This window comes from Erinaceus europaeus, chromosome 12 (assembly GCF_950295315.1).
Source record: "Erinaceus europaeus chromosome 12, mEriEur2.1, whole genome shotgun sequence".
NCBI lineage: Eukaryota > Metazoa > Chordata > Mammalia > Eulipotyphla > Erinaceidae > Erinaceus > Erinaceus europaeus.
Genome location: NC_080173.1, coordinates 5666777 through 5691620, shown reverse-complemented (window position 1 = coordinate 5691620; position 24844 = coordinate 5666777). Strand labels below are relative to the sequence as shown.

The following is a 24844-nucleotide window of genomic DNA, read 5'->3' as shown; positions in this document are numbered from 1 at the left end:
TTTACAACACTTTTTTTTTTTTTTAACCAGAGCACTGCACTGATCAGCTCTGGTTTACAGTGGTGCAGGGGATTAAACCTGGGACTTGGAAGCAGTCTGTTTGCATAACCATTATGCTATCTACCCCTGCCCAATGAATTTCAGTTTCATATGCACACAATGCTGAGGCCTTGTGAAAATTTCAGAGGATGAGTAGGTAAAGACCCCCCCCTGGGAACTCTGTTGAGTCACTGCTCATGTTTTAGGCGACGACGGAGAGCAGGAGTGAGGAACGTCTGTCCTGTGACGTCATCTGGCCTGGTCATGTCAAGGCAACCACAGGCAGGACTCAAAACTCAGTAAATGCAGCTTTTTTTTTCATAGCAGCATTAGGTGCTAATTAAGCTGGTAATTCCGTGCGGCCTGCCTGCAAATGATGTTACAAATGGCCAAATGGCCCTTGGTAGAGAAAAAGTTTAGCATCCCTTCCAGAGTCTTAAAAATATACATATATATATGTTCATTCCAAGTGTTTGTGAGTGGCGTTAGAAAACACTACTAAGAGGCTGGTGCTGTGCTAATCTGATTTTAAAACGCTGCTACGGGCAGAGATCCTAGTGGGTCAAGCATTTCCTTCACCACATGGGAGACTTAAGAGTTTGCTCTCCAGCCCCACATACAAGGAGGCACAAGGACAGCAAGAGAGCTCCGCGGCTGGTGTCCATGTCTCCTCTCTCCCTCCCTTTTCGGCCTCTTCAACAGCCTACCAACTGCAGAATAAAACAACGGGCCTGTGAAGTAGCTCAGTGTTATCACACAAGCACAGGGCCCTAGGTTCATTCCCTGGCACTACACAAAAAAGTTAATAAAAAGTTGCTATTTTAAGTCATTCAAAAGCAGTTCCCAGAGTGCCAATATTTTAGAGGGAGGATTTACATGACGAGTTCAATCAACCCAAGAAACTTATCTTTAGTTACTTCTGTTATGGCACCCAAGTTTCCAACTCAAGTGAATCAAGGAAAGGAATCCCTGAATCTGGAAAAGGGGCACGTGTTACAGAACAGCACAAATTACAGAAAGTCTGAGAATACAACACATTGCCAACTCCACTGGGCCTAAGGAAATGAAGACCAATACTAGAGAACACACACCATTTCACTCCTCAGGGCTCTGCGGTATAGTGAAAATAAGACTGCATAACAGGTGCTAGCAATGCCTGATATATGGCCATACACACAGGGTACGTAAGGTAAGCAAGACTGTGCACCTAGTTAAGTAAGTAAATGTGAAATTAAATTTAAACTAGATTGTGCTAATTTAGAAATAATGTTTCCCCATTAAGTCTGGGAAAGCTCCAGTCAGTGAACCAGTCTGTCTTTAATAAAAAGGGAATCTGACTTTTGACTTCTTTTCCTTCCATTACTTGGCGAACACATCTGTGACAGCTCACTTACCCTTTAAGTGGGGTTTCTTTTGTTCATTCACTGACAAAATGAACTGGGAAACATTCAAAGCATTAATTTCTCTTCCAAAATATTGATCCCATAGTCTTTTTTTTCCCCATTCTTGTTCACCAAATTAGGAGAATTCCACAGAGAAGAGGACCAGGATAGAAGGAAGGGAAGAAAAAGTGATTCATTAATGAATTGAAATTATTTCATCCTTTTTTATTATTACTTGACCTACTAGTAAGACAATCTATAACAAAAAGATGAGCATATTAACACACAGCATAATCAGACTAGTAACTGAAACGATACAAAACGATCCTTTGGCCGACCAGACCTTCCAGAGCATCAAACCCACAAACACACTCAGCAAGCCCAGAAGTAAGGCCTTCGTAGCCCCGAATACCAACAAAGACAAATTGTACCATTTGCAATTTCTCACAGATACTCAGGTTGCACAAAGATAGAAGCTTTAAACGTGATCATTTTTAGATCAAGTTTCTTCGGTTAAAAACGAGAGAGTAAACTGTGAACCAAGTGACTTACGCGCAAAAAGCACTTAGAAAGTATCGAATGTGTCTGAATATACATTGACTTGGTTATATACATACATGAAACTGTGCAAGTATGTGGCATTCTAAACTCATTTAATTTTGGCATTTAAACAAAGATCAAATTAAGCTTTTAGCTAATGAGAACGTAATTTTATTTTTAAATATAAAACCACAAAGAACAGATCCGAAAACCCTCATTTAATATAGATTTTGAAAAATTAAAAAAAAAAATGTGTAGTAAGGTACTTTCTATCTCACACTAACATGTAAAATAAGACTTCTTTCCCAGACTGCAAGCTTAGCTAACAATCTAGAAACTGTTCGAATCTATGAAAAACATCTACCACAGCCAACTCTGGGAAAGAACAGAGAAGGGTTAGTAATCAAGGCCAGTTATCCATCAGTGGAAAAAGCTTGCAGTCACTCCCAAACACAACCCTTCATTATATATAAACCACAATGAAAATCAAAGTGCCAACATTACAGAACTGAAGTTTTGTTTTAAAAAATAACAATAAAGATAAGCTGGTTATCATTGGTGCATGTGGAATAATGTGACACGTAAGGTTGCAGAAGCTCGGAAATACTGAAATAGACTTAGGACACAAAACACAAGGTTACTAAAAAAAGAAGAGAGGATGGGTGTCAGGAAAAGAAATGCTAATAGGAAAACAGAACTTTTCAGCAGAATGGCCTTTGACACCAATTTAAGATTGACATCCTTCCCCACTTCCAACAGGCCACAGTCTAGCTGACAGAAAAAGGAGGGAGGAGGTCATATATTTGTACGTCTTCCTCCCAAACACCATGCCCCAGTCAGTCAGTGTGTCAGCAGTCCCAATGCCGAACTCTGTCCAGCTGGCAGCTCTCCCTTTAGCAGCACCCATCACCTTCACGTGTGTCTGTCAGGACGTGTGTCCCAGCTACTCTCTGCCCAGGAGACGCCATCTCTGGGAGCCGGTCTCTGCCGGACACGGGGGAGTAACCTGCCCTCTACACAGTGACCACAAGCTCTACACTGACAACCCAGAATCTGAGCGGCCTTCAGATTCTTAAGATCTCAAGTCAGCATCCTCCGAGGATCAGTATTTGGCACTAGCTGAAGGTCTAATCAGTCTGTGGACTTAGGCAAATGCAGGTAAGTTTAGCTCAATATATGCAGCCTATGATTTGGTTTCAAATTCAGTGAGCCGGTGCAGATGGCCACACCTGACATTTCAGAACATGAGAGGAAACATTAACATAAAGTTAAAAAACAAAACCAGGCAAACTAGCTGGATTTAAAACAAACAAACAAAAAAACACTGAACAGATCACACCCATCTGTAATTAGCAAAAATGGGCATTTTTTTCCTACCCTTAATCTAATTTAAATACAAGCAGATGTCTTTCTACTATACTAAGATATACATCCATTTTTCCTAATCCTTAGAGCTTAACGATAAATCAGTTATTCTATAAAGAAATACAGCATATATGGCCACAGTCTAAAATATGCTTATAACTGGAAAATCAGATCACTTGAAAAAAAGATCTTGCACTGTTACATCATCACTCTATGGTAATTGGTTGGTGCAGGGATCTGTCCCCACCAGAAAGCATGGCACACACTGCCCAGGTTGAGTACTAACACTGCACAGAGAGAAGCAGTAACAGCAAAGTCTCCACAGAACTCTTTCTATTTATTTAACTGTGTTGTGAGCATTCAGCTAATGCTCCAAATTAAAAACGGTGCAACAGAAGCAACTTTTACTATAAACCGACAAGAAGCTGCGATACCAGTGGCCACTGTGGCGCTGTAAGGGGGAAATAAAGCAGTCTGCGTGAGTGGAGCACGGACTGGGGAGGGCGGGCGGGCACACCAGGCGGGTCTCACACAGACAGGGACACAAAACTGTTGTACTGCTGGATGTTCCGCTTGAGGATATCCGAGCACGGGCCCAGAACACGTTCAAATCTAGGTCGGTCCAGCTTAACACACTTCAAAGGGCCACGAGCAACCACTGTGGCAGCACGAGGACGATTCATCAGCAGAGCGATTTCACCTGAACAAAGCGAAGAAGCCAAAGGTGAGAGGAGGTCGGTTCCCTGTTGCCCAAATGTCCTCTCATGGGCCTACTCCTAGCAAAGCAACAAAGGATGCGTAACTTGAGAACAGTCCGACTACCTCTGCTCTTAAAAGACAGCAACAGGTAAGAGACAGATCACGGTAAGGTTCAAAACCTAACATTGCTTCTCTGAGAACTTGAAAAAACACTAAAAAAAACTGAGAAGACAAGATCATGAAAGGTGACACTATCTCACCAAGAGGTGCCTGAGAGGTGCTGACTTTACCGTGAGGAGAAAGATCTACGTACCAAAATAATCAGAAGGTCCCAATCTTCCCACTTCAACAAACTCTTCATTTTCTGAACGACGCTGTAGTACAGCAGCAGAACCCTAAAATACAATCAACAAAAGCAAAATGAACATTTAGAGATCCAAAGTGACATTTTAAATGTCTTATGCAGTTTTTATCCACTTTGCAAAAACAAATACACCGAGCAGTTATTTTAAAACCCTCTGGGATGTGACAGAAAAAACGACAGCAAAGTGTTAATACGTGAGACTCAATTCCTATTTGGGCCCCTGTAAGAGGGATCTTCTCAGCTAGCCAGTGTACTTGAAGGTTCAGACTTGAGTTTTGCAAACTACAGCCAGAGGGCCAAACCTTGCAAGCGTTTTGCCTGTTTTCATTAAAAAGAAAGAAAGGAAGGAACGAAGGAAGGAAGGAAGGAAGGAAGGAAAGAAAAGAAAAAACACAGTTTACAGGAATAAGATACATTCATCTGCGTAGTGTTGATGGCTACTTCTTACACTAACAACCTGAGTCCTTGTTAGAAGACGGCTAAAGACCTAAACTGCTTGCTTACCATGTAGCCCTTTTCAGAAAATGCCCCTTGACCCCAGGTTTAAATAAAGCCAATCAAGCATCCGAGTCACATTCATAGAAAGTTATAATTCGGATCTGCACAGCTATCTCCCAGGACTATGGAAATATTAATAAGACCTTCTAAAATGTAAATAATTATCTTTAATCCTGGTTGTAAAAGAGCCTATACACACGATTTTAACAGGCACAGTCTACAGCCATCAGAGCTTCTTACACTGAAAGGCTGAATTCAGCTATCACTTCAGCAACAGCCCTTAGGAACTCTGGCTCAAACTAACTTAGCATGGTGGCCTCCCAAAAAAAAAAAAAAAAAAATCAAGCAACTGCATTTCAAAGTAAAAGATAAAATTTAAGTGAAAGTATGAAGTATTCTTTATTTAAAAACAAAACAAAAAAATTAAACCAAAACTAAAGCTGTCAATCAAAATTAGTCCCCCCCCCCTTTTTTTTACCTCTAGAATAATGAAGAACTCGTCCCCTGGTTCTCCTTGCACCACAATCTTCTGCCCATCTTCAAACTGGACTGGCTCCAGGGCGTCAGCTACTGTGAGACGTTCCCACTTGTCCAAAGACTCTGAAAAGCAAGAGTCAGAATCCCTCTGCGTTATTTGGTATTGCTAAAACTTTCAAAACATAAAGAGATTCAACCAAACAGCTATGCCCATTCAATAGTTCAGTGATGTCTCCAATTCAGCATGGCACCCATGTTCAAATACCTTTAGTCCCACCCAGTAAGATCTTATTACCATCTGTATTATTCCTAATTTTCATGGGATAACTTATCTACTTAAGTCCTCAGCTACATTTACTCATAAAACCCACAAGAACTAGAAAAGAACTTTTAGTTCCCAAGAGCCAATTTAAACTTAAGAAAATCAGCATTCCCATTCCTAAAGAACATGTAACAATGTCTCAAAGTCCACATAAGATAAATATAATGGTTGCCAATTAACCAGATTTACTTTGTTTCAGCAAACATCTGACATTTTCTTCAGAGAAACCCAACAACTGACACCTACTCTTCCTGAGGAACTGTACTTTAGAAACTCACTTTCCCAAAGTCAATAATTTCATAGATGGAACAGACAGAAGAAGACACAGAGAACAAGTGTGAATAGTCGAAAGATACTTTCAGCTTTTCTATCAGAATGAACAGAAGCTTTTCCCAGGGCCGAGAATTTCTAATTAGGAAGTTTACCACAGAAGAAAATTCAACATACTTGAAAACTACTCCCAACTTAAACTTCAGTTTTGTCAAATAAAAATTACATATTTTTCACTAGTACTAGGAAGAGGAAACATAACTAAAATACCTAAAGTAGTTTTTATGAAGCTACAACAGATTTTGTGTTACGTTTAACTACCACTTTTTCCCCCTCACGTCATGCTGGGGCATCAGCTCAGGCTGCCACATAGGCACAAAACCACTGAGCAGATTCCCCACCCTGGGCCTCTCACTCTTATGCACCTGATGGACAATAGAAAAGAGACGCCACAGCACTGGTCCACCACACATGAACCCCCTCAGTGCCTACGTCTATGGTGCTCCCACGTTGTGCCAGGGCTCAAACGCAGGGTTTAATGATGCGGCATGCCACCTTTCAGAGCTCACCTAAAATCGACACTTTACTAAGGAACTCCTCGTACATCTTCCGCTTTCTCAGTGTGCTTCCCTAGAAATAAAAAAAGGAACAAAGGTGACATGTTTAAAATATGGAATTGTCACAAAATGCTATGTGATAATGGATTCTAGTCGGATAAAAATGCTCTTCAAGAGTCGAACCACACCAGCAAGCTGTTCCTATAGTTTCGTCATTTACTCTTTCAGTGGCCTGCCTGAGCACCCACATGCGGTCTAGAGAAGCTGGTTATTTCTAACACTGTGCAGCAGGAACAGCGCCTCTCAGGCTGTCTGTGGTGCTGAGAAGATTAAGCAAGTGGAGCTGTGCCTTTCAACAAGTGAGGACATTTCCAAACATGGGTGACCATCATGTCTATACCAAATTTGTCCCTTATGTCCTTGCTGGGTCACTTTTGTTCTAAAAGATCACTATCTCAAATGGTGTAGCCAGTGTTACATTTGGCTTAATGCAATCTAATTTCATCATTCAAAGTAAGACATAGTCTCACATTTTTAATTGGTGATGTTACTCAGTGAGTTGCACAGGCTGGACTCTGAAGCTACCGCCCATAAACCGCAGCGCCTTACCATGAGAATTCGTCGATAGCTGTCCCGGTCAATGCCCCACAGCTTCACGTTCGTCTTTGCTTTGACAGTGGCTGCTCTGGGTGTCCCATAAATCAGAGCAAGCTCTCCAAAGCTCCCTCCTTCCCCAACACTGGTTGCCCACTCGTTGTTGACATAAACCTAAAGTAGAATGGTATCAAGTGATTGCTTTTTCTCTACACAGAAACACTTAGCATTGAAATCCCTCATTTCCATGGGCTCTTAATTCTAAACTTTGTTTTTTAAATTAGGGGGGTTCAGGCATCCAAGGAAATAGTTCAACTCGGAGAACACTGGACTCACATGCCTGAGGCTGCCATTTCAATCCCTAGCAATGCATGAGTCAGAATGATGCTCTCTCAACTCACTGCCCACATAAAACCTACTGCCTCTCATATGGAATAAGTGAAATCTATCTTTACATATAAGTGAAGTGAGAGGGGGAATAGTATAATGGCTACGTAAAGAGACCCTCATGCCAGAGGCTCAATCATAAGCCAGCACCAGCATAAGCCAGAGTTGATCAGTGCTCTGAAAAAATAAATAAATAATGAAACTGGTGATAGTGTCTCTCAGTATCTGAATGAAAATGATACTAATAGGGAAACTGGTGTTACAGAGTCTCTCACTATCTGAATGAAAGTGACCCACAACGGTGAAATTATGCATATGGGTCTCCACCAAAAAAAAAAAGTGCATTAAGAGTTAACGGTGAAAAGATGAATGAAACATTAATAACAACCCAACGTATGTCAAGTGCGGTGCTAGCCCACTGGCACACAGCATCAACTTTCCTAATAACCCCATGACAGCAGTGGTGTTATTCTCCCGTTTGATATGTAAAGACTTACAAAACCCAACAGCTGCACCAGGCTGCACAGTTAACGCCCAGGTCTGGACTCTGCTTTATGCTCAACTTACTGCCAAGCACGCATGAAGCCTTGGCCACTACTCTAGCAAAGTTTTACACTGCTTGTCTGGCTAAATAAACTACATCTAAAATTGGGTCTCATTAAAACACATGGCAAAAGGTAAAGGTATTAATAAGATAAGAGGCAAAGGGTTCTAACAGCCCTTCAGGAACTTTTACAGGCTATATATGTATGTATATATATCAACACATTGGCTTAAGTTTATCCACGTTTATGCTATTGTCAAATCTTACATCCATCTCTCCTTGATCAATCACATAGAAGTTATCCCCTTCATCACCTAAAAGAGGCAAGTATAAAAGTTAAAAACATATTACAAATCAAAGAAACAAACTGAAACTCAAACAATGTACACTCATCAACTCATCAATTTATCATACAGTAATGCAGTGTGAGCAAGTGTATTATACAATAATACACTTGCTCATACAGTTCTACAGTCATTTTGAAGGTCACAAAGCATCACATCTTTTAAGCTCATGATAAATATATTTTAAAAATATATTTACTCATTCCTTTACTGAATAAAGAAAGAGAAACTGGGGGGGGGGGGTCAGGTGATAGTACAGCGGGTTAAGCGCATGTGGCACAAAGTGCAAGGACCAGGGTAAGGATCCCGGTTCGAGCCCCCAGCTCCCCACCTGCAGAGGAGTCACTTCACAGGCGGTGAAGCAGGTCTGCAGGTGTCTGTCTTTCTCTCCCCCCCTCTGTCTTCCCCTCCTCTCTCCATTTCTCTCTGTCCTATCCAACAACGACGACAGTAACTACAACAATAAAAAACAAGGGCAACAAAAGGGAATAAATATGAAAAGGAAGAAAGAAACTGAGATGAAAGGGAGAAAGTGAGACAGAGACCTACAGCACTGCTTCACTGCACGTGAAGCTGACTCCCGCAGGGAAGGACCAGGCTTCAACCCGGACCTTGCACATGTGCCCTTGTGCACAGTACCATGTACACTCAGCAAGTGAGCCACCACCTGGCGGCTCATGATGACAAGTATCTCTTAACGTCACACGTGTGCAGAGATATTAACACCACCACACAGAACAAACAAGAAAGGGGCCAGTGGTGGCACACCTGGCTGAGTGCACATGGTACTATGCACAAGGCCCCAGATTCAAGCCCTGCTCCCTACCTGTAGGAAGGCAGCTTCTCAAGCAGTGAAGCAGGTCTGTTCTATCTCTTCTCTACCTCTCTATCTTCCCCACCCCCTCTCAATTTGTCTCTGTCCTATCAAATAAAATAGAAAGTTGGGGGGGAGAGAAGAGGAGAGGAGAGGAGAGGAATGCAGCACTGGGAGTGGTGCATTCACACAGCCCCAACAATAATCCTGGTGGCAGTTAAGTTAATAAATAAGAACTCTAGGTCAGGGAAAATAGCATGGTGGATATGCAACAAACTTTCATGCCTGAGGCTCCAAGGTCCCAGACTCAATTCCTGGCACTATGATAACAGAGCTGAGCAGTAGTCTAGTTAAAAAAGAAAAGAGAAGAAAAACTATCCTAACAGTAATAAAACACACTGGGGCAGGGGTAGATAGCCTAATGGTCATTATGCAAAGACACTCCAGGCTTGAGGCTCCAAAGTCCCAGGTTCAATGCCCTGATCCACTATAAGAGTTGATCTGGTAAAAAGACAAAACAAACAAAACAAAACAAAAAAAGCATCATACTGTCACTAAGAAGGAAAACAAATAGTCATGAAGACCCGTGGAAGTTCTGGGTAAGTAAGGGGGAATGGAGATGAATAGTAAGAAGATTAGATTCATCTGAGTTCACATAAACAAAAACGTAAAATTCAGTAGAATGCACAGAACCTTAGAAATACATGGCCTAGTGCAAGGACTGGCATATGGATACCAGTTCGAGCCCCCGGCTACCCACCTGCAGGGGAGTCGCTTCACAGGCGGTGAAGCAGGTCTGCAGGTGTCTGTCTTTCTCTCCCCCCCTCTGTCTTCCCCTCCTCTCTCCATTTCTCTCTGTCCTGTCCAACAAAGACTGCATCAATTAACAACAATAACTACAACAATAAAAAAAGGGCAACAAAAGGGAAAATAAATAAAAGTTTAAAAACAAAAGAAATACATGGCCTACATTTTGACATGTTCTGTGTATTCCTCACTTATAAGTGGATATTAATTAACATAAAAATGAGACAAATAAATCATTCTGAACTTTCATACAACATTTAAGATACAAAATATGGATTTCTTTTAATAATTACTATCAACAAAATTGTATCAGATGTTAGGGAAATGTTTATCCTTCAAGAAAAAATTGTCTTGTAACTTAGGGATATAATTGGGACCAGGTGGTGGCGCACCTGGTTGAGCGCACATTACAATGAGCAAGGACCTGGGTTCGAGACCCTGGTCCCTGCTTGCAAGGGGAAAGTTCAGACAATTGGTGAAGCAGTGTTGCAGGTGTCTCTCTGCCTCTCGCCCTATCACCCCCCCTTCCCTCTCAGTTTCTGGCTCTATTCAATAAATACATAAAGATTAAAAAGAAAAATCTATGTATCTTCAGTCTCATCTCCTCTCCCACGCTATTGCATCCCACAAAGCAGTAGCCCTTACCTTGCTGAATAACAGTCTCTCCAGCAATAAAGGAAACTGGAAACATGGCATCAAAAATATCACTGTAAGAGAGAGAAGGTCTTGTGTCACATTCCACAAACTTCTCCGGTTTTCAAACACTAACCTTTGAACTAAAGCTCCCAAGTTTTCAGCAGACTGTCATCAGGGAAATGAGGATAGTAAGAGCAGTAGGACACAATCACCGTAAGACTAATTTGGGATCACAGTTACACTGCAAGGACAGTAGAGCAAAAAAGCTATACCCACCTTCTTTCATTGTCATCAAGATGTGAAAACAGCACATTCTTCTCAATAGCTTTGGCCAAAGCAGCCATTGTCTTGTAATCTTTTGGTATGACCTAGGAAAGAAAGAAGGTCAACTGACTATTCCACAAGTAAAGACATTTCATGTTCGCAACATGCCTCTCAATGAAGCGGCAAGCTATGCTGTGGTATTTAAACAAGACTGTTTTGGGTTAAATATTTTCAACACAACATAGCTGTACTATCTTTGAGCCACAGAACGCTGAGCAAATAAATACTAATACCCTTCCTACAGCCAGATCTGTATTTAAAGGCTGATACCTGGTTCCCGGTCAACTAAAGACACAAAGCCAAAACACCTTGACCAAGGTCGTTACTGAGGCAAAACGAAGAATACCGTGACAGCTGTTTCTTAAGACTGTGTTCATACACTATTTGTTTTGCAACCCTCTTTGGCAGGACAGTTCTCTCCCCCCTTCTGGCTAATAGCATGATCTGAAGTGGTGGACTGGCTCTAACATCAGATTAGGATGAATGAATCAAACAACAGATTAAAAATCGCAACATGAATTACAGATCTCAAAAATTGACACCATGGCTCAAGAACAAATTATGACTGCCTGCTGCTTCCGAGAAACGAGAGACCCTCTGGGGGCCAGGCGGTGGCGCGCCTAGCTAAGCGCGCACATTACAGAGCGCACGAGATCAGCCCCCGGTCCCCACCTGCAGGGGAAAGCGTCCCAAGTGCAGAAGCAGGGCTGCAGATAGCTCTGTCTCTTTCCCTCTACCTCCCCCTCTCCTCTCAATTTCTGTCTCTACCAATAATAAAAATAAATAAATAAATAAATAAATAAACAGCAAGTAAGAACCTCTCGCCACCACCACCACCACCACCCCCCAGCCACAATGACTCAGCTTTCTAATCACTTTTAATTATTTCCTCTGGACGCATTTCTAACACAAAACCTGCTCCTCAGTTTTAAAGTAATTAAGAGAACAGAGTAGGATCTGTCCTTTCTAGATGACAACCATGTAAGTCCCAGAAACATATCCCCAATGCCCGGCATCCAAAGTACCTTTCTGACATACGATGCTGCGTCTTCCTCTGTATAGACTTCAGCGCTGATAGCACCCCGTCGCCGGCGGCCCTTAACCACTGGGTTGGGTGGGGGAGGAGAGATTTCATCCTCCCGGGAGTCAGCACGGACACTTGCTTTCTGGAGATTCTGAATCTGTTTTGCCTCCTCCTAAAAGCAATTGGAGATTTACACAATGAAAACCTTCAGCATGTAAAGTTGATGTCCTTTATTCCAACAGTCATCTCAGTCATTTCAAATGTTTTGGGGGCTGGGGAGATAATATAATGGTTATGCAAACAACTTCATAGCTGAGACTTCAAGGTCTCAGGTTCAATTCCTAGCAGCGCCATGAGCCAGAACCTAGCAATGCTCTGGTGTCTCTTTCCCTCCAAGTCTGGATGACTGTTTTTTCATTAATTCAGTTAAGTATTTTCTAGATCAATCATGCTAAGTTTATGCAAGACAAAAGGAATATAAAAGCCAACAGAAAGGGGCCTGAGTCCATGGGAGTCGCATTCAATTGGAATCTGATATAAACAAATAATGGAAGTGTGTCTGACAGATTGTTGGCCGTGGCATACCTGGTTAAGCACACAAGGTGCAAGCCCCTGCTCTATACATGCAGGCGAGGGCGCCTGGCAGGCAGTGAAGCAAGTAATACAGGTGTCTCTCTGTCTCTCTCTATCCCTCCACCTCTCAATTTCTCTCTGTCCTATCAAATAAAGAAAAAAAAGGGGGGCTGGCCACCCCGAGTAGTGGACACTTCACACAGGTACCAAGCCCCAGTGATAACCCTGGTGGCAAAAAAAGAAATTACAGTAACCAAGAATCTAATTAAGATCAGAGCTAACAATCATTCTCTTAGCAGGACTAGGAGCATTCACTAGCATTCACTAGGCCAACACTTTACTACAACAACAAAGAAACTTACCTGCTTTTAAGCCTTAATTCATATAAATCAAATGAAATACTTTATTTTCTTTTTACTACAAGCATTAAAAAGAAATTCCCAGGCAACTATATACCTCAAAGTAAAGGTGCTTAATAGTCTGCTGTGGTTAGACTTGGACCGAGTAAGTTTGGCAATCTAGTAGAAAGGCCTAAAAAAGATACCATAAATGTTCCAAATAAATGTGTATCATTTAGGCCTAGACACCCCCCTCACCCACCCCCAAATTTTCACTTCCCTCAACCACTCTATCTACTCAACTAACTACACTAAAGAAAGCAAGACGTATCTCCTAGTCATTTCTGACAGCATCAGCATGACTGTCATCCCTTGAGAAGCTTTAAAATAAACACTGTAGACATTTGGCCAAGAAATATTCTGGCAAAAATGTATCTATCAAGACAATTATTGTCTTATGACAACCTTTATCAGAATCATCAAACAAGTAAATGCAGTAAAACTTAAGGTTAACCTAGACCCCTAGGTCTAGGTTAAAAATCCTAGGTCTATTTCTTCCCCAACTTGAGACCAGACCCCAAAGACTTAATACAGCAAATGACATCCAATGCTTTAACAGCTGGGAGAAAGTCTAAGCCTGTCATATTAAAAAAAGGGCTATAGAGAGTCAGGCGGTAGCGCAGTGGGGTTAAGCACAAGGATCAGTGTAAGGACCCCAGTTTGAGCCCCCGGCTCCCCACCTGCAGGGGAGTTGCTTCACAGGCAGTGAAGCAGGTGTGCAGGTGTCTTTCTCTCCCCCCCTGTCTTCTCCTCCTCTCTCCATTTCTCTGTCTTATCCAACAACGACAACATCAATAGTAATAATGACTACAACAAAAGGGAATAAATATTTAAAGGGGGGTGGCTAGAAAAGCTGGCAAAGAGCAAGAGACTGGCTCATTTAATAACGAATGGCCTTTTTGGTCAATACCACCAGGCCACCCCATCATCTGGGGCCCGAGGCAGGGAATCTTTGGATTCTCACACAGATAATATGAGCCTGGGCTCTAATAGATCCCTCTCTCCACCATCCCTGGTCACTTCCATCAGGAACATCATCATAAGCCCTCTTGTGGGCCTCTCCAGGACCTTGCCCTCAATTCACTATACAGAAGCAATGGTAGGAACTGCCCCACTTTCCAAAAGGAGGCTAGGTCAGTGTACTCTGCCATTTGAGGAAGACCGGTCCTGAAATGAGTGCAGCCTAGAATGTTCCCAGACCATGGACTACAAGCTCAGACTGACAGGGACTCAGAGGTTACACAGGCTCCTGTGCTAAACAGGAGTATACTGGGCCCTGGGTCAGACTGATTTGACAAAGTCTGATTATATTTGTATATTCTCTTCAGATATGGGAGCTTCTCTCTGCCCTAATCCAGCTTTCTAGTTCTATTCTCAACTCTGACACCATCTTCCCAGACAATATTCTTAGTCCACCTCCATGTTAACTGTCAGGCTCAAGCAAAAATTACTAAAAGTCCTAGACTCCTAGGAACATACCTAAAATAGACTTCCTAGCTTACCCAAACTAAAATCCCTATTCTCATCTGCTCTATTCCTAATTCTATTCCTTTTATTAAACAATTTGTCCTGCTTCATCTCTTAACTGTCTTTTGGCCACCAAGTTCCAGACGCTACTATGATTCCCTCCTGACCTCCCTGGGCAGACAAATTCACCAATGTGTCCTGGAACCCCACCTTCCCAGAGCCCTGCCCCACTAGGGAAAGACAGAAACAGGCTGGAGTATGGATTAACATGCCAATGTCCATGTCCAGTGAAGAAGCAATGACAGAAGCCAGAACTCCCACCTTCTGCACTCCATAACAAATTCTAGTCCATACTTCCAGGAGGAGAAATTTTAGGAGAAAATGAACCAAATTCCATCAGGACCCAGAGAGAGAGGAGGGGGAAAAAAAAACAGAGACTTTTCCAAGTAGTTAACAGGCATAGTTATGAAGTGAAGAAAGAACCGTAAAGTGAAGACAGGACCATTAAAAAAAAAAGTGTAAAAATAGATTGACAGACTGACTGACAGGTAGACAGACAGTTATAGAAATAATAATCAACCCCTATCTGTGACCTTGGCAGAACCACTGTCATTTCCAGTGGAGGGAACAGGGACACAGAACTCTGGGGGTGGGAATGAGGTGGCAGTTTGCCCAGTTACCTTGCAATTTTGTAAACCAACATTAAGTCACTCAAAAAAAATTTTTTTTAAAGAGGAATATGCTAGGTAAACAGTTAATGATTTCCAGAAAATAATTTTGTAATATATTTTAAGCATTTGGTACTTACACTTCTATAGAAGACTTTTATGTAACAATTATGTAAATGCTTGTATAGCTATAATTTCTTAATAGAATACTTTTACATTGGAAAAAGATAGAAATTCTTAGGTCTACAGCAAAGAATGATTTATCATGCCTAACTGAAAATAGGATCATCTGACTCAATCTTTCTAAGCCAATTCTCAATTCTAAATAGGCACAGCATTTACCAAGTATTTAATTAAAAAGGTGTATTTTTTTTCCTCCCACATGGCTTTCAGTCCTATTTTTGAAATCAAGACAAATTACAAGAACTATATACATGCAGCAAAAAGTTGAGAAAGATGATCATTAAGGAAGTAAGAGTGTTGATTTTCATGAATAGTGAAACCATGTCTGGTTCTATTTTTTCCTTCGGGAAAGCAACACATTCGTTTATCTTCTAATTTCTCTGGATCTTCTAATTTCTCTGGATCTCCTGGTTTTTCTTAATTTTTTCAATTAAGTGTGTTAATTATCATTATAATTATATAATGATATAATTGCGTGCGTTATCATGTGCAAGGCCTGAGACTGGAGCCCTTGTTCTCCACCTGCAAGGAGGGAAGCTCCATGAGTAGTGAAGCAGGTCTACAGGTGTCTCTCTCTCTCTCTCCCACTGTCTTCCTCTCCCCTCTCAATTTCTCTCTTTTATATCTAATAAAAAAGAACAAAAAAAAAAAGAAAGAAAAAAGAAAATGGCTGACAGGAATGGTGGAATTGTTCTGCAGACACCAAGCTCCAGTGATGGAAATAAAAAAATTAAAAAAAATCTTTTTTTTTTTTTAAATTATCACATTGTATGCCCAAAAGCCGTTGTTACTTTACCAGCTTCATGTGTAACAATTCTGAAAAAATATATAAAGTGCTTCCAAGGACAAGGCTATTGTTACTAAAATTCCCTCACCTATCTGACTGGCACTGTTCACATAAATATATGTGAATAAAACAGTACTCAAGGGCAGGGGGTAGACAGCATAATGGTTATGCAAAGCGACTGATGCCTGAGGCTCCCAGCGTCCCAGGTTCAATCCCCTGCACCACCAAAAACCAGAGCTGAATAGTGCTCCGGTAAAAAGCAAAAAACAAAAAAAAAACCTTGACAGTCTCAAGTAAAATGCGGGTACTTTCACTGGACCGACCGTTGGTTTTTTGGTGCACTTCTTTCTTACTGAGTAGTTGAAGGTACTGGAAATATGACCTGCGGGTTAAACAGAGAAGTGCCAAGAATGTCTGACTGTGGACATTCAAACCTAAAGGCCTAACACACCTAATGTGCAGGGCAGCGCTGAACACAGGCTTAACAGTGAAGAGCTACTGAACGTCCACCTACACAACCACAGCATAAGAAATGCATGTGGGTCAACAAAAACTCAAAGAAATGTAAGAAAAAGTGTTCTGAACTGTTGACTTTTTCTAAGAAATTAAAGAAGTCAACACACATTCACTAAAAACTCCCCCTGCAAAGAAACTAATACTGACTTCTTGCTTCTCCCCTTGGGTAGGGCTTAGACAAGACCATGGCTGGTAAGTACAGGCTTTAGAACTTGCACAAAAATTCAACACTCTATAAAAAGACACACACTTGCGTCTCACCAACTTCATCCCCTCATTTGATGGTGTCTACAGGTGTCCAAAAAGGAGAGGGATCACCTTACAGTGACCCATTTCAAAATCCGATCTCCAGGAACGCACTTTATTTCAAAATGAGGAATGTCCCTGTCATTCAGGATCATACAGTGTTTCACTATGTACAAACTGTTTAAGTAAGAGCTTACTTACTACAGCTCCAAGACAAGTAGGTTACTTTCACGGGAACTGCTTACTTGCTTGCTGCTGCTGCTAACTGCTCCAATCATGGTACTTAAAACACCAATTCTAACAGGGTTTTAAGAAAACAGTAGGAGTTTCCTGATCACTCAGTCATCCAAATATTTTTTAAGTCCTGGTATAAGCATATTCTTTTGCTAAATTATGCTGGTCAAGGAACCGCCCAAATTACTAGAAAATATTACAAATAGCTCTACAATTAGATAGTGATTCTATATACCTAAAAGACATGCCCCAGCTGGTTCCCAGTCACCATGAACCATGCTGAGACTTTGAAACACATAAATCTACAAAGGTTTCTTCTTGAGTTACACAAACGAGTAGCTAACATTCGAAACCTTTAGAGTTACACTCTCATTCGTCCTTTTTCTCTTTGGTTTTGCTTGGTTTTGTTTAGCTGGTTGTTGACGGAAGCAGACGTAAGGGAAAGAAGAAAAGGCACCACAGTGCGAAGGCTGCCTCCCATCTGGGGTGGCCAGGACCGCCACAGCAAAGCAAGGGCCGGTCCACGCCAACTCTCGCCGCCGCGCTCCCAATCATTCCTTGAAGGAAGTAAACTGAAGCGTTGTCCTCAATGCAAATCAACTTTCTGCCGTACCTTGGGGGCCAGGCGGTGGCGCCCCTCAGTAAGTGTGCACATCACAGTACACAAGGCTGCATGCGGGTTCAAGCCTCTGGTTCCCACCTGCATGGGAAAGCTTCGCGACTGGTGAAGCAGGGCTGCAGGTGTCTATCTCCCCTCCCTTCTCAACTTCTCTGTTTCTTTCCAATAATAAAAATAAAATGAATTTTAAAAAGAAAAAGCAAAGCATGTACCGTATGCTGAAGTCCCACTGACATACACATACTGATCATGAAACACAAGCAGTAAAAACTGGAGGGAACGTGGTCTGGGGCAGTGGATAAAGCACTAGATTTTCAATGTCCCGAGTTCAATTCCTGGCAGCACATGTTATCAGCATGATATCTGGTTTTTTCTCACTCCTCTGAACTTTCTCATTAATAAATAAAATCTCTTAAAAAAAAAAAAAAGGCGCTCAAGGGTCAGGTGGTAATGCAACTGGTCGAGCGCACGTATTCCAGTGCACAAGGACACAGGTTCAACCCCCCAGCCCCCACCTGCAAGGAGAAAACTTCACAAATGGTGAAGCAGGGCTACAGCTGTCTGTCTCCCTCTCTGTCTCCCCCTTCCTCTCAATTTGTGACTGTTCTGTCCAATAATTAAAGATATTAAAAAAATTTTTATATTTATTTATTTTCCCTTTTGTTGCCCTTGTTGTTTAACATTGTTGTGGTTATTGATGTCATCATTGTTGGCTAGGACAGAGAGAAATGGAGAGAGGAGGGGAAGACATAGAGGGGGAGAGAAAGATAAGACACCTGCAGACCTGCTTCACCGCCTGTGAAGCGACTCCCCTGCAGGTGGGGAGCCAGGGGCTCGAACAGGGATCCTTACGCCGGTCCTTACGCTGCGTTACCACCCGACTCCCAATATTAAAATTTTTTAAGCTGGATTTCTTTTTAAAAAGGAAACAAGGGAGTCAGGCAGTAGCGCAGCGGGTTAAGTGCACGTGGCGCAAAGCGCAAGGACCGGCTAAGGATCCCGGTTCAAGCCCCTGGCTCCCCACCTGCAGGGGAGTCACTTCACAGGCGGTGAAGCAGGTCTGCAGGTGTCTGTCTTTCTCTCCCCCTCTGTCTTCCCCTCCTCTCTCCATTTCTCTCTGTCCTATCCAACAATGATGACAACAATAATAACTACAACAATAAAACAACAAGGGCAACAAAAGGGAATAAATATTAAATAAATATTATAAAAAAAAAAAAAAAGGAAACAGGTCCTGGCCAAAACCATGAATTCCTATAACCATTAATCTTGACGTCTCTACTTGATTAGTGAATTCAACCGACATACAATAAATGAGATTTCACAAATTCAGAGTTTTAGATTGTTGGTCGAGATTCCAATGTCTTGTTACACTGGTTTTAAAATCTGAGCCAAGTCTTGGGTTTACCTGCTTTGTTAAAGAAAAGCACTGCTTTCAAGTCCTGTGGAATTTCTCATTTCACACAACTGCCATAAACTGCCATATACACTGCTGATCAATTATCCCTAGTCAATTACTTTATGCAGCTTTTTGTATCAATTTTAAGAGTTACCATGGAACTGCTGAAGTCCTGTGTTAATCAAGTAAACTTAACACATACATCTGTTTTCTGATGAATTCTGATTACAGACTAAATTTAAAGTGACAACAAATCCCCATAACTGTGTTTCTTTGCCAAAACTGGATTCTTGAGTTCTGACTTGGTCAGAATTCTTTTCCTTCCAAAAGATACAAATGAGGAACATTCTACAGCAGTATCAACCACGTTTAGGGCCGTCTCTCCCCGCATTTATTTTTTACCTTCTCCAGTCTCTCAAAGTACTCCCTGAGGAACGCCATGGGTCTCTCAGGCCGAGCAGTGCACAGCTGCACAATAGAATCTTTGAGCAGAGCCTGGATGTTGTGCTTCTGGACATACAGCTCGCATTCCCGGAGGCTGCGCTCCTCCTCACAGGCAGCGCTACTGCCGGTCGCCATGGTTTCCTGCAAGGATAAAAACATCAGCTGCGTCAACCATTCAGAAAGAACAAACTCCCACTGGCTGTTGATTTAACTTCATTAGGCAACTGAGTCAGTCACAAGGATCCTTTTATGACACTTGATAGATTTGAGTTTTGTTTTTTTTAATTGGGAAGTGAGGGCTTAAAAAAAAAAGTGGAGAAGTAGCCTTCTCCCAGAGTATTTCCTGCAGGTTCCGGAGCAGGGCCCAGGCTTCACAGGCAACAACATTAGGAGGCATTCAGCTCAGCTCCTGGGAGGAAGTGTGAGCCACTATCCCCTGCAGAGGCTGCTGCCGAGGAGCCAGGCCCTTGGGGCCATTTCATTCAGTCCTGTGTCAGCGAAAGAAGTCATCATGACGTGGGAAGTGTGTAAATGGTAAACAGGACAGAGAATTCCAAGGGCACACAAGCAGGCTCTAAGTGAAAGCAAGTAAGCAATGAGGAACTTGTGACATTCCCCACATGTAACTTCTATCCCAAGGGAAAGTACAGATGTCACCCAGCAAACCACCAAGGCAAAGATCTGACTAGCCAGCTACTAGCCTGACCCAAACTTCAAAAACACAGAAAGAGCCCCAGGTGAGTTTTAAACGCAACCTTTTACTGCAAAATCTACCCACCAGATTCGAGGCCTAAATTTCACCAGTGGTACTAGGGTACACTTTAGTGGAGCGCCGGGGAAGAGACTATGCGCCTTGCTAAGTAAACCACAGAAGATTCCGTGAGAAAACTGGCACAAGGCTTTCTTTCGTCTGGGTGGGAGCACAGTAAGGCACACTGCGGTTCAAGCTTCCGAGAGTCAGTAAGCTGCATTCAACAGACTAGGGGGTTCAAACCACCCTGACAAGGACTAAAACAAGTCAAATAGCGAGCAGGTAAGTTTATCATACAACTAAAAACCTAATGGTTTATGACTGATGACTTAAGATCACGACTGTTTACCTTCTGATTCCTAACTACTACGAAGTTAAGATAATCGGAGTGCCCTCCACCATGCAAACCGCTATCAAGACTAATCTGATTTTCCCAACTAAATGCGCACACAACTACAGGTGAAAAATATAAAAGGGAAGAAAAAAAAAATAGCAGAGAAATGAAGCGTTACCCTGCTGCTCGTTTTGTTTTGACAACTTTCATGATAAAGGTCAATAACTGTACACTAATTAACAGACTGTGAGAGCAGTCCCATGACCAGCACATATTTCAAAGGCCATGGGAGAAAAAATAATGCTATTATCTCAGCAATAAACGCTTTATAAAAAAGTGCATTTACACAGGTCAAGTGTATGAACTAGGAATTCAGATCAGTAGGAAATGTCTGCATTTCAATTAGCCGAAAGTCACCTCAAAACAGTAAGACTGTTTACACTTCACCATTTAGATGTAATTCAGGAAAAAATACAACATGCATGGGCATGAGTTGGGCGGTAGCACAGCGGGATAAGCGCACCTGGTGCATAAAACACAAGGACCGGCCTAAGGATCCTGGTTCGAGCCCCCGGTTCCCCACCTGCAGGGGAGTCACTTCACAGGCGGTGAAGCAGGTCTGCAGGTGTCTGTCTTTCTCTCCCCCTCTGTCTTCCCCTCCTCTCTCCATTTCTCTCTGTCCTATCCAGCAACGATGACACCAATAACAACAATAATAACTACAGTAATAAAACAAGGGCAACAAAAGGGAATAACTAAATATTAAAAAATAATCAATAAATAAAACATGCATATTCAGATAATGTGTTCCAAGACCAGGTTTTTGACCAGAAATGAGACGACTACTGGGCCCTAAGGGGTGAAAATGGATTTGTGTGTGTGTGTTTGCTTGCTTGGAACAAAATGGATGCAATGACACTAGTCATAAGCAGCACCTTACCAAAAGCGCTGCCCGAGAAACCCGAGAGGCAGCTTTCCGAGGCTCGAGGCGTCAGTCAAATCGCCCACAGATTCAGGAGTTCGAGTCAGTTTCAAATTCCCTCCTCCCTCCCACCTCCCCCCCCAAAAAAAAAAAAATCACTCAACTGCTCTCAAACGTGAACTGACTGCATTGTCCTTCTTCCTAAGAAATCTCTTGTGGTCTTTTTTTTTTTTTTTCTTTTCTCTTGAAATTTGGTCTCCAGAATGAAAAATAAATAAATAAATACATAAATACATAAATAAAATCGGTTGCACGCCAGGAAGCATCCAAAGGTTTCAGATGGCATCCCCCCCAGGACAGCCAGGAGCAATTCCGGGGTGGGGGGGTATCTTGAGCGAGTGTGAGCTTTCCTTCCTCTGCTGGAGAAGGGGGGGAGTGGGAGCAAACAAAAAGATAAAACAGCAGCGCAGAGCAGCACAGCGCCATGTCTGGGTCCCTCTGGACCGCGGTGACTCCGGGGAGGAGGGGGGAGGCCTGGGGGTGCCCGTCGCCTCGCCCGGCCCGGCCCGGCCCACCTGAGCAGGGGGGGCGGAGGAGGGAGACAGAGACAGAGAGGGAGGGAGAGACAGAGACAGCGAGGAGACAGAGACAGCGACAGCGAGGAGACAGAGACAGCGAGGAGACAGACAGCGAGGAGACAGACAGAGACAGCGAGGAGACAGACAGCGAGGAGACAGACAGAGACAGCGAGGAGAGAGAGACAGAGACAGCGAGGAGACAGAGACAGCGAGGAGAGAGAGACAGAGACAGCAAGGAGACAGAGACAGACAGCGAGGAGACAGAGACAGCGAGGAGACAGAGACAGCGAGGAGAGAGACAGAGACAGCGAGGAGAGAGACAGAGACAGCGAGGAGAGAGACAGAGACAGCGAGGAGAGAGACAGAGACAGCGAGGAGAGAGACAGAGACAGCGAGGAGAGAGACAGAGGCAGCGAGGAGACAGGCAGCGAGGAGGAGGGCGGTGGGGCGACCCCCGGACGTGGCGGCGAGGCGGGCGGTTCTGTTCCGCGGAGACCCGGGGCGTGTTCCGCGCGCGCAGACGCTTCTACTTACTGGCGACGACCGTCAAACACCAGCTCCCCCGATAAAGAGAAGAGAAGAGAAAAAAGAGAAGAGAGAAGGCCGGGGGCGGGGGCACACCCGCGATGGCGGATACCCGCCTGCCCGCAGCCCCCGGCGGCCGGCCTCCAGGAAATGGAGGACGCGGGGGCGGACGCGGGGCGGCGGGGCGGCGGGGCGGCGGGGCGGCGTAGGCTGCGGGGGCCGCGGGGCGGCGGAGGCGGCGGGGGCCGCGGGGACTGCGGGGGCCGCGGGGGCGCGGGGGGCGGGGGCTGCGGGGCCGCGGGGCTACGAGGCGGCGGGGGCTGCGGAGGCCGCGGGGCGGCGGGGGCGGCGGGGGCGGCGGGGGCGGCGGGGGCGGCGGGGGCGGCGGGGGCGGCGGGGGCGGCGGGGGCGGCGGGGGCGGCGGGGCTGCGGGGCCCGGAGGCGCAGGGGGTGCGGCCGCCGCCTGCAGGGCGCTCGCGTGCCGCCATCTTGGATCGCTCCCCGGTCTCCCGAGGGGCGACACGGACACCGAACGAGCGGCGCCGGGGCCACCCTCGGCCACGCCACTCACCTGCGGATGGGGCGAGGCGGCTACGGGCGCGGGGCTGCGGGTGCGATGCGGCGACGAGCCGGCCTCTGCCAGCGCTGCACTCCCCGCCCGGCTCCGCTCCGCGACAGCGGCTCCACCGGAAACCACCGCGCCGCAGCCAATCAGCGCTCGACTACTGACGTCAAGGAGCCTCGCTCTGGCCAGGACCGTTGCCGTGGCAACCTTAAAGGCCCCGCAGCGCGGGTGCCGCCCCCGCTCCCCGCCACCACCAAGCAAGTCCCCACCCCACCCCCACCCCCACCCCCACCCCGAGATCTTGCTCCCGCTTTTCCTTCCATCCTTTTTCCCTTCGTCCCTTATCCGAAGCCTTTTTCTTCCTCCTCGCCGAGTCGCCATCCGTGTCCCTCGCCCGGGCTGTGGAAGACAGCCTTGTGTCCGTCAGCCCCGTTCACCTGCCGGGCTCACCTGCTCTCCTCGGGATGCCCGGAGCCCCTGGATCCGCCCTGCCGCTCAGCCTCCCCGCGCAGCTCCGGCCTCCTCTCCCCTCCTGTGCTCCGCGCCAGCACTCCGCCCTCCCCCGGCCGCCTCCGCCTTTTGTCCCTCCCACGTGGGCCGTCTCGGATGACAGGTGGGCGACTCCGCCCCGCCGTCCCTGCAGGGGGAGGACTCGGACCCGGGGCCGGGTGACTCCAGCTGCTCCCAGGGGCCCCGAGCCCAGAGAGGGCGGATGCTGGGGACGCTCACGCCCGGCCTGGCATCCTGTGCCCGGGCAGCGCGGGGCGAGCCTCGGGGCTCCGGCCGCCATCCGGTGCAGGAAACCTGAGCCCGGCCGGGTGTCTGCGAGGCTCCCCGGGGCCGCTCTCCGCTCCGGGGCAGCTGTCACCACTGGAGGCCACGCCGTCCCTCGGGACTGGACACTGGAGAGCGGACGAGCTGAGTCCTTCCAAAAGCCCACGACACACACGCCATCACCACCACCTGAGCCCACATAGGGAGAATTCCACAAATTGACACAGGCAACCCCCTATGGCCACACAAGAAATCTCCCCAGGCCGCAATATCTGCATTCCTGGGGATGGCTGCGGGCTGGAGGGGATGGCTTCCATTGTACTGCCATCTGTACACACACACACACACACACACACACACACACACACACACACACACACACACACATCAGAGTACTTGCTCGTGGAAAGTGACAAGGACTGTTTAAGATGGTGTCACTAAGCGAACAAAGAAGGCCCTTGGATGGATTACCAATGGTGTGTTGCACCAAAGGAAAAGATTCCAGGGTGGGACAAGATTTCAGGTCCTGGGACATGATGGCAGAGGAGAGGACTGGGGAAAGGGGAGTGAGGGGGTTGTTAGATGGTTTTGTGGAAAACAGAAATGGCACACATGTACCAACTACTGTGTCTTATTGTCTACTGTAAACCATTAATCCCCTCCAATAAAGAAAAATTAACAATGATAATAATAAAAGAAGACCCTCTGAGGATCCAAATCCTGGGTTGCCCCGGTGGGGACCTGTTATACACACATGTCATATAGCTCATTGGCAGTACACGTAAAATACACGTGGGATTTAACATGATATGAAAAATATACACGTAATTCTCAATCATTTTTATATTGGTTCTGGAGAAAATATGTGGGATAT

The 24844-nt window shown here is 44.9% G+C and overlaps 1 protein-coding gene across 3 annotated transcripts; it reads right to left on the bottom strand.

The window, feature by feature from the left end:
* Window positions 1–1631: 1631 nt before the first annotated feature.
* On the bottom strand, window positions 1632–23783 carry PRKAR1A (protein kinase cAMP-dependent type I regulatory subunit alpha). Of its 3 annotated transcripts, none has more exons than XM_016188916.2 (11): window positions 23647–23783; window positions 19480–19662; window positions 11989–12159; window positions 10916–11007; window positions 10649–10710; window positions 8306–8352; window positions 7123–7281; window positions 6526–6586; window positions 5366–5487; window positions 4339–4420; window positions 1632–4026 (listed from the first exon to the last, which is right to left on the bottom strand). In XM_016188916.2, the coding sequence occupies exons 2-11, from the start codon at window positions 19654–19656 to the stop codon at window positions 3854–3856; spliced, it is 1146 nt and encodes a 381-aa protein (XP_016044402.1). In that variant the 5' UTR covers window positions 19657–19662; window positions 23647–23783; the 3' UTR covers window positions 1632–3853. The 3 variants fall into 3 exon arrangements, with proteins under 3 accessions (XP_016044402.1, XP_060058617.1, XP_060058616.1); XM_060202634.1 differs by lacking the exon at window positions 23647–23783 and adding an exon at window positions 23203–23357; XM_060202633.1 differs by lacking the exon at window positions 23647–23783 and adding an exon at window positions 21693–21716.
* Between the last annotated feature and the right edge of the window lie 1061 nt (window positions 23784–24844).

Bases quoted from the DNA above. Each gene is read 5' to 3' on its own strand.
- PRKAR1A (XM_016188916.2), bottom strand. From the start codon at position 19,656: ATGGCGACCGGCAGTAGCGCTGCCTGTGAGGAGGAGCGCAGCCTCCGG. The intron at 7,282-8,305 runs GTAAGATTTGAC...ATTCTACTTTAG, and splicing joins TTGATCAAGGAGAGATGGAT to GTTTATGTCAACAACGAGTG. The intron at 4,027-4,338 runs GTACGTAGATCT...CGCTTTGTTCAG, and splicing joins GGGACCTTCTGATTATTTTG to GTGAAATCGCTCTGCTGATG.